General features: G+C 44.6%; 1 protein-coding gene across 1 annotated transcript; it reads right to left on the bottom strand.

Annotated features, from left to right (window-relative positions):
* Nucleotides 1–231: 231 nt before the first annotated feature.
* LOC114704088 (eukaryotic translation initiation factor 1-like) lies at nucleotides 232–664 on the bottom strand. The gene has a single exon (XM_037201977.1). It carries the CDS (start codon nucleotides 632–634, stop codon nucleotides 293–295), a length of 342 nt encoding a protein of 113 aa, XP_037057872.1. The 5' UTR covers nucleotides 635–664; the 3' UTR covers nucleotides 232–292.
* Nucleotides 665–10237: the final 9573 nt, after the last annotated feature.

Below are 10237 nucleotides of genomic sequence, written 5' to 3'. Positions count from 1 at the left end.
TTCTTTCTTTCTTTCTTTCTTTCTTCCTTCCTTCCTTCCTTCCTTCCTTCCTTCCTTCCTTCCTTCCTTCCTTCCTTCCTCTCTCTCTCTCTCTCTTTCTTTCTTTGTTTTTTTTTGCATGGTTCTTTTCAGTTTATTGCATGAAGGAGTTACACTAGTCCAAGTTAAAAGCAGACCCCAAATGATTACATTATACAAGCCGTGAGGTTTTTTAACTCGTGACAAGGAACAGAAGGGAAATTCTACTCATTGCAAGGAAATCCTCACTTAAGCTTCAGAGAGTCACAAGCACTTAAAACCTATGGACCTTCAGCTGGTCGTCCTTGGCCAGTCCAATCTCTATCAGGAACTGGCATATGTCCTTGCGCTGGTCACCCTGTAGCTGAATTACTTCTCCATATTCTGGATGCTTAATTACAGTACCATTGCAAGTAAATTTCTTCTTAAACGCCTTCACTAGTTTCTTTTTATGGTAATCATCAGCGATCCCTTGGACAGTAGTAAGGGTCTTCCTGCCGTTTCTCTGTTGAATCCTTATATGGATATAATCCTCAGTGCCAGCAGGAAGCAGGTCATCACCCTTACTTGCATCAGCAAAGGGGTCAAAAGAGTGGAGGTTCTGGATAGCGGACATACAATACGATTCCTTTTTCTCGGTGGAAACGGCCTGTGGAAGGCGGGCGGGGGAGGGGGGTCAGAGCATCAGGAAGCGAGGGGGCTCGATGGGGAGGCAGTTGAGTCCTTGGTGGCGGCTCAGTGACTGGGGCCCAGCCTGCTTTCTTATTGAACCCAGGACCACCAGCCCAGGGATGGCACCACCCATAGTGGGCTGGGCTCTCTGCCATTGATCACTAAGAAAATGCCCTAAGGCCTGCCTACAGGAGATACTGCATCAGTTGAGGCTCCCTGTTTTCTGATGACTGTAGCCTGTGCCAAGTTGACATAAAACTAGCCAATACAACTGACCCCTTGTCAGTCTGACACACAAACACGTCACTTTTTAATTAGAACATTTCCTTTCTCATTTATCTTCAAGATGTAATGTTAATACTAATATCATAATATAAAACATAAACAACTTTAAAAGTCCTACTGTATTTACAAATTCAAACACTTTAAAAGTCCAGTCTCTTTAAAATATCTAATCTCTCTAAAAATTTAAAAGTTCAAAGTCTTTCAGCTGTGAGCTCCTGTAAAAATCAAAATTAAAGTCAAATACTTTCTTACTTCAAGAGGGAAGACCCAGGGCACAGTCACAATCTAAACAAAGAAAGATCACACTCAAATAGTGTAAATAATCCCATGTCCAATGTCTGGGATCCACTATCTTCTGGACCCCTCCAAAGGGCTTAGGTCACTTCTCCAGCTCCGCCCTCTGCAGCACACACAGCTTGTCTTCTAGGCTCCAGCTGGCTCAACTCCACTGCTGCTGCTGTTCTTGGTGGTCATTCCATGGTAGTGGCATCTCCAAAATCTGGGGTCTTCTGCTACAACTGGGCTGCACTTTCACCAGCAGCCTCTCCTGGCCTCTTTTCAGGGACTCCAGCCCTGCCGTACAGTGCCAAGCCTCAGCCATTCTCTGTGACTTCATGTTCTTCACAAGTTCAAAACCAGTAAGATCTGGGTGACTCTGATACTACCAAGTTCAGCTTCCAGCACTAGGCAAGACCTTGGTCACCTCTTGAGCACAGCTTCTGTTTGTGAACTCTGAGGAAACGCTTCCCAGAATAGTTCACCTCCATGCTGCTGCTCTCTTCTTAATTACAGTTGATTCTTCAGCTCCAGCTGACCAGCATCCATCATCCCAGCAAAGCAAAGGCTTTACTTTAGTGGTTCTGATCTCTTGTTAATCACAGTCAGTTCTCCAGCTCCAGCTGACCAGACAACACAGATTCTTCACACAAATGGCCTGGTAGAGTCTTTGCTTCCCTCTGAAACTTCACAAGTCAGGCCTCTGTCGTCTGCACTGCTCTCAACATTCTTATCTTCCAAACTCCTACAGAGCAGTTCACTGAGCTCTCAACACTCAATGGCTTTTCTAGAGCAAAGTTCCCAAGTCCTTCCACAGTCTTCCCCAAAACAACATGGTCAGGTCTGTCACAGCAGGACCCCACTCTCCTGGTACCAACTTCTGTCTTAGTTGGGATTTCTCTATTGGTGTGATGCAACACCATGACCAAAGCAACTTGGGGAGGAAAGGGTTTATCTGGCTTACAGTCTGTATCACTGTTCATCTCTGAAGGAAGTCAGGACCAAAACTCAAACAGGGTAGAAACCTGGAGGCAGGAGCTGTTGCAGAGGCCATGGAGGGGTGCTGCTTACTAGCTTGCTCCTCATGGCTTACTCAGCCTGATGCCTATAGAACTCAGGACCACTTGCCCAGAGGTCAATCACTCATTAAGAAAATGCCCCACAGACTTGCCCACAGCCCTGTCTTGTGGATACATTTTCTCAATTGGTGCTCCCTCTGTTAGAATTATCTGTTAGAGATCTGTTAGAGATCACTTCCTAAATATAACGCCAGTAGCACAGACACTGAGAACAATAATTAATAAATGGGACCTCTTGAAACTGAGAAGAGTTTGTAGGGCAAAAGACATGGTCAATAAAGCAAAAAGACAGCCTACAGAATGGGAAAAGATCTTCACCAACCCCACATCTGATAGAGGACTGATCTCCAAAGTATACAAAGAACTCAAAAAACTAGACATCAAAATATTGAACAATTCAGTTAAAAATGGGCTACAGAGCTAAACAGAGAATTCTCAAAAGAAGAATCTCAAATGGCTAAAAGACATTTAAGGAAATGCTCAACATCCTTTGTCATCAGAGAAATGCAAATCAAAACGACTCTGAGATACCACATTACACCTGTCAGAATGGCTATAGTCAAAAACACTAATGAAAGTCTATGTTGAAGAGAATATGGAGCAAGAGGTACACTCCTCCACTGTTGGTGGGAGTGAAAACTTGTGCAACCACTCTGGAAACCAGTATGGCAGTTTCTCAGAAAATTGGGAATCGGTCTACCTCAAGACACAGCCATATCACTCTTGGGCATATACCCAAGGAATGCTCAATTATACCACAAAGATACATGCTCAACTATGTTCATATTACCATTATTCATAATAGCCAGAACCTGGAAACAACCTAGATGCCCGTCAACTGAAGAATGGATTAAGAAAATGTGATACATATACACAATGGAGTACTACTCAGCAGTGAAAAACAATGATATCATGGAATTTACAGGCAAATGGATGGAACTAGAAAATATCCTGAGTGAAGTAACCCAGACTCAGAAGGACAAACATGGTATGTACTCACTCATGAGTGGATACTAGATATAAAGCAAAGGACAATCAGACTGCAATCCACATATTCAGGGAGGCTACCTAGTAGGGAGGACCCTAGGATGACTGTGGCTTTTAAGTTTTGGTTTTGCCCAATCACTGGGCAAGCCTCAGTAAAACATTTCACTATTAGGATAAGAATTTGTACCGTTATCAAGCTGATGAAAGAAAATGCTGGCCGTATTTTCAGGAGGGAAGGCTAAAATCTTTTTAGACTATGGATTAGCCTATAGAAAAATGTCTGCCGTAAAACAGTGAAGGGGAAGATGAATAGGAATCTCACTTACACAACTTAAGTAAAACATAGCTCTCTGAACAGGTGAAGATAGGGTTCTTCTGTATCCCAGAATCTAATCAATATTTATATGTATAATTTAGCTATTATTTGGCTTAAAAGGGCTTATTGCAAAATGTTATCATTTTTACTATTTTCTATAGAGAAAATATTTTCCAGTTTCAAATAACTCTGGACTTCTGAATTATGTTCAAAAAATAAGAAGAAGTCTGCCCTCACTCCAGCTGCATGACCGCACATGGGCAATTCAGGAGTTAAGAAAAGGGTCTTGCATCTTATGTCATCCGTGTGTGCTGGTGACTATATGCACACGTGTGGTCAAGCAATCAGCACATACATGGTATAGCTCTATGCCTTAAAGAGCTGTGACTCAGACCCTACGCTCTCCCTCTGTTCTGTTCCCTCTTCCCCCAACCATCTTTCCCTCTCTCTGCACGTGCTCCTTTCCCAGGCCTGGTTGTTCCTCCTCCCCACCCCCTGCCCCACTTCTCTTCCTCCTAATAAAGCTCTGCTACTAGGTAGTCATGGCCGTGGCTTGTGACCTTTTTGAGAGGTAACCAGTGCCAGTAACCAGCGCTGTTTCTTATTCTTACACCCTCCCCTCTGATAACTCTAGCTTGTGTCAAGTTGACATAAAACTAGCCAGCACAGATTTCAAGCATTTTATTCTAACCACAGGTTGCTCTTTGGATGTCCAGACACTTCTGAGGGCAGGAAGGCAACTGATATTACCCTGAGTAGCGTTCATTCCTTGAGAGTATGGAAGAGTCATTTCATAACACAACCAAGAAGGGAACTGCCACAGAGCCTGGAGGGACACTGATGTATTGTTTGCCTATTCTGAGACAGAGTCACTGTGACCCAGCCTGGCTGTTCGGTAGTTGAGGTGACCTTGGACTTCTGATCCTCCTGCATCTGCCTCCCAAGTGTGGGATTACAGCCGTACAGGTTAGCTGTAATTTTGAGTCTGCCGCTCCCCACCTTTGGTCTCTACCCCTTGCCATGTGGTGTTTGCCCTTTTGATACTTTCGTGCTGAGGAAAGATGATAGGAAAACATTAGGAGTCTTGTTTTCCCTAATTCAACCATTATGTTTCTATAAGAGCAAACAACATTGTAAGTACTGTAGCCAGAATTTTCTCCAGTCCCACCCGGCCCCACAGTTCTTCAGCCACTTATAAAATAATCATTTGGAGGCTTAATATTAATTACCAGTTGTATGGCCTTGCTAGCTAGCTCTCATAACTCAAATTAACCCATTTCTATTAATCTATATGTTGCCACACGGCCATGCCGTTACCAGTCTGCTGGCATCTTGCTCCTCCTTTGGTGGTGGCGGCTGGCGTCCCTCCCATCCCGCCTTTCTCTTTCCTATCTGCCCAGCTGGAATGTACCACCTAACTTTATCCTGCCTCACCATTGGCCAAACAGCTTCATTTATCAACCAATCAGAGCAACACATATTCACAGCATACAGAAAGACACCCCACAGCAAAGTACAGTTAAAAACAAAACCGAACAAAAAAACACTGTGGCTCGTCATGGGCCACGGTCTTGGGGCAGGGCAGAAGTGTCTGTGCTGCACTGGTCCCTTCACGGTGTGATAGCATGCACAGGGCCACGTGTTAGAACTAAGACCGGAGTGGAGCAGCGTGACGCACACACTTACACAGAAACGGTCGAGATACGTAAGGACTGAGTTTGTAGGGGGGAATAAAATAAGAATTTAGATAACTTCCAACAGCCAGTGCACGCTTTATTTAATGCCAGAGAGACGGTACCTCGAGTTTTGGCTACAGAGCTCGGGACACAGGACCCAGTCGCTCAATGGCCAGACTTCAAGAGGATGTAGATTGTATATTTCAAGCTGGGGTTTTTGTAGCTGAGGATAGGGAAGGGAGAAGGAAGGCCCAGCAGGGACAGAGTGGGGAAGTTCATTGTTTTCCTTTAAATAAATAAAATGTGTTTTAAATGGCAGGCTCTGCTACCTCTTTTTGTGACCCCTGGGTTTCTGGGGTCAAGGTCTGACACTTTTCTGTAATCCCCAAACCGCTGGCATTGAGCTCGGTTTATGGCCCTGGCCTTGGGTGGGGAGAGGATTCCTTAGAAACCAGTTTGAGGCTGGGAAGTTAGCTTCAACCATGAAGTTGGAGACTTGGTGTCTTCCCAGACTTCTTTATTCATTCCTGTAGTTTATTTTACTACTGGGATATAACCCAGGACTGCATGAATACCAGTCAGGCGCTCTGCGGTGGACTTATTTCCCCAGCCCTGTGGCTAGATCATGAACTCTGAGGAAGATAAGCCTCCATCCAAAAGAAGAAATCACAGAGAGGCATGAGGGGTATTTATGTACTTTTTGTGTAGGAAAAGGGAAAATAAACTGAGATAAACTCACATCAAACACCTGAAGATGGAGTTGGTTTTTCAGCCACATCCCATAGCATACTCTAAGGACATTCACTGAAAGCCATTCATGCCATTCATGGCCACTGATGAGCATGACCAAGGGGTTCTAGGTTCTATGGCAGAGCCATCTCTCAGTCTCTGCAGGGAATTGGCCCAGGAGCTCTGAGCATACCCACATACAAGGATGCTGAGCTGGCTTGACACAGCTTTAGACTCGACACAGCTAAAGCCATCTGAGTGGGGGTGGCAGGGAGGGGGACCTCAATTAAGAAAATGCTTCCGTAAGATAGCGCTGTACACAAGCCTGTAGGGCATTTTCTTAATTAGTGATGGGGAGGAAGCACATTGTGGTCCTGGGTTCTCTAGGAAAGCAGGCTGAGCAAGGTGAGAATAATCCAGTGAGCAGCTCCCCTCCGTGGCCTCTGCATCAGCTCCTGCCTCCAGGTTCCCGCCTTGTTTTGAGTTCCTGTCCTGACTTCCTTCAGTGATGAACTATGATGTGGAAGTAAGTGTAAGGGGAACAAACCCTTTCCTCCCCAACCTGCTTTTGGTCAGGGTGTTTCATCACAGCAATAGTGACCCTGATTAGGACACTTGTCTTGCCTAACTGGGACTCAATAGCCACTGAGTGTCTCCTCATCTCCCCTGCCCCCAGGCTCTGGCCTTCATTCTTTCTCCGCTACTGTGGGTTTCACCATTTTCAATCTCACATAATTGGAATCATACAATGGAAAACAGAGTGAAGCAGGGCATTAACATAGATCGTTTCTTTTCTTCCTATATGTCTGTTCTGAATGCTGGTCACAGCCCAGCCATTGATCTGGGTCTGCCAACAGGTCCCTTCCACAGTCAAGGAACCTGTAAAACCCAGGTCCAGGATTGGATTTAAAACCCACAAGAAAGTATCTGAAGATTAAACAAAAGACTGGTGGAGTTAGTAATAAAGACAGAAGCAAAGAGAGAGAGAAAAAGAGACCTCTTAATAATCAATTATAGATGACTACTCAGGGGAAAATTGCCATCCTTATGAATTTTTAATTATTGCCAGGAAGAGATGCTACTTATAAATGCTGTTTATTTTTCCCTCCAAGCTAAGCAAAGACGATGGAGACCCAGGTCTGCTTCACTGAACCCATTTGCCATGGTCCCACCAGTAGGGAAGCGTGAAGATCGTTAGAACTCTGTGTCTCCAGTGACATAACCCAGCTCATGTGCTCACATCCTCAATTTCTCTGAAGCAGTCACCAAGGAACAGGCGAACCGTTGTCCACTAGATGGCAGTGTGGGGCAGGAGTGAGAGGAAAGAGGCGCAGGCTGGGAGGATTTTCAGATCCAAGGCCGCCCAGGAGTGCCCGAGGATTCTGCGAGTCACCACACAAAGTTTCTGGCACGCTACTGTATTTTCTTGTGTTGTCCCTGGATTGCCCCTTCATTCTTGACAACAGGCTGGCTTTTAAAATCGGTAAATATTCTGGCTCCCTCCGTACTGTATCTGTCTAGGCAAGCCTACACCAGCAGGCTTTTGTCTCTGCCTGGCTTCTTCCATCCAGCGTTAAGAAAGAAATACCCTGGTTCTTTGGTGTCGTTTTCCTCCGTCAACAACGTCTGCATTTCTTAGTTGTTTCGTACACCATAAAGACAGAGGAAATACTTGGTGGGCATTTGGGGTTTTGTCGCTCAGTTACAAAGGGCGGACCTCGCAAATCGCGCGGCTGTCTCTGGGAGGTCTCTCAGATGGCCGGTCGGAAGTGATCCCAAACAAAGCCGAGTCCTTCATGCAGTGCTGTCTCTTGGAAGGACACATACAAGCAACTTAAAGTCCCACAGAATTCCTGCTACTAACCACAACACTTATATTTGCTTGGAAGCATTACTTTTACTCCTGTTTAATTTGCATTCAGTGCTGGGCACGGAACCCAGGGCAGTGCTAGGCAGACACTGCCCACTCCCAGGTCTGTAATCGTTGATCAAGCAGGCAGAGAGGATTTTTCTGAACCCTGTTTCCTTTGCTACTTACATTTCACTGTCACATTAATTTCGCAAACACATGCTAGTCTGACGAACACAAAAATAAAAATGTCTGCTATCGAATGGTGTATCACTATGAGGGAAAACACAGGTTTTAGGCCAGCACGGTCCAAGGAGGCATGACTGGTAGGAAAACTGAGTACTCCTGACAATTAAGTGCTGTGCACATTGAACTTGAATGTGAATGCTGGCTTTAGAAACAGTGTTTTCTAGATCTAAGTCCCTTTGAAGTCATAGTTCCATGGCATAATTAAATATTCTGCTTAAAATGGTGGGGGGGGGATACCAAGTTGTTTATTATTCTTACCGCAAGAGTCGTTGCGCCAAATGCAAAACAGTGCTGACTGTTCCTGATGCTGTCCGTAACACTCATCCAAGGGGTAGGTAGGTGGTGGTGGTCAGGTAGCACAGTCCTGCTTGTTTGCTCACACTTCACTCTTTGTAGACTTCACCACAGGTAGCAGGGGTTCTAAGAAGAAAGTTCGACGTGTGCAAAGTTATGTTTAAGGAATTACGGAACCAAGGAAAGACCAACCTCCTGTCTATTAATTAGTTCAGGATCCTTGCCTGCTGCTTCTGTGGCCTGAAAGACTGTTCGCAGATGCTCCCAATGTGCCGCTGAGAAGAAGAAGCCAGTCTTCTCAGCAGGCTGTTCAAGAACGGGATGTTGCCGGGCGGTGGTGGTGCAGACTTCTAACCCCAGCATGCCAGAGGCAGAGCCAGAGCCAGGTGGATCTCTGTGAGTTCGAGGCCAGCCTGGTCTACAGAATGAGTTCCAGGACAGGCACCAAAATAACACAGAGAAACACTGTCACTGTCAAAAAAAAAAAAAAAAAAAAAAAAAAAAAAAAAAAAAAAAAACAAACCAAAACAAAACAAAAACCAAAAAAACCCAACCAAACAAACAAAAAAACAAAAACAAAAACAAAAAAAACCTAAAAAAAAGAACTACCTGTTCCCCTCCTCCTACGGACCACAGCAGAAATATGAAGTAGTAACTCAACTGATTATAACAAAGTAATACCTGGAAGAAGCTAAGGGCCTTCCAGAGGATTAAGCCAAATATCAAGGCATATTTTGTGTAATTCAGATTTTAATATATCAGCTGTCTCCTGCTATGAAGTTCTTGTGTGCTATCATACCTTCCCCAAGAACTTCTAATAGTGTATTTTATTGATATACTTCTCTAGCATCCAAGACCAAAAGGCAGACAGGACAAAGCATTTTCTTTTTTTTCTTTTTCTTTTACTTTTTTTTTTTTTTGGAGTTTTTTTGAGACAGGGTTTCACTGTAGCTTTGGAGCCTGTTCTGGACTAGCTCTGTACACCAGGCTGTTGCTGGAGGGCTTCTCTCCAGGCTCCACCAAGCCCCGCAGTCCCACAATCCACGTATAAAATAATCACTCAGACGCTTATATTATTTACAAACTGTATGGCCGTGGCAGGCTTCTTGCTAACTGTTCTTTTATCTTAAATTAACCCATTTCTATAAATCTATACCTTGCCATGTGGCTGGTGGCTTACCGGTGTCTTTACATGCTGCTTGTCCTGGCGGTGGCTACAGTGTCTCCCCCCTCATGGTTGTCAGTGAAGCTTCCTAAATCCATTTGCTTTCTTTGAATTCAGACAGGGAAAATTAGAACCGTACCTGTCCTAGGGACCCTAGAGTCAATCAAAGGAAAACATGTCACTTGAAGGAGCCCAGATTCCCAAAAGGAGAATGGTTGTTTTGGGGTTGCTCATCTAGGAATTTTGTTATGGAGAGGAGACTTAGCTATCAAGACTGTGAAGAACTCTTAACATGGGGGATTCTTTTCATAGGGTTTTCATTCCTGTCCTTGGTAATCCCTCCATTAGTGAGCCAATCATAGATAGATTCCAGGAGTTTAATCTGCAACCTGGGGTGAGGCCCAGATTGTGTCAGAGAAGAACAGTTGAATAAAGGACATCTTTTACTAACTTCCTTCCTTCCTTTACACAGGGCATCTCTCACCAATGCCCTTCCTTCCTTACACAGGGCATCTCTCACTAGTTTCCTGCTTTTTTTGCGTGAATACAAAGACCAACTGGAACATAAATTCTCTGGGGGACAAGAAATCTCAGACTCAACATTTCTTAAGGAATCATCTGATTAGGGCTGGGTGAAGTAGA

This window comes from Peromyscus leucopus, unplaced genomic scaffold, assembly GCF_004664715.2.
Source record: "Peromyscus leucopus breed LL Stock unplaced genomic scaffold, UCI_PerLeu_2.1 scaffold_627, whole genome shotgun sequence".
Lineage (NCBI taxonomy): Eukaryota > Metazoa > Chordata > Mammalia > Rodentia > Cricetidae > Peromyscus > Peromyscus leucopus.
This window is presented reverse-complemented; position numbering and strand designations above follow the sequence as displayed.

Excerpts from the sequence above, each read along its gene's own strand:
- LOC114704088 (XM_037201977.1), bottom strand. The coding sequence starts at position 634 with ATGTCCGCTATCCAGAACCTCCACTCTTTTGACCCCTTTGCTGATGCA.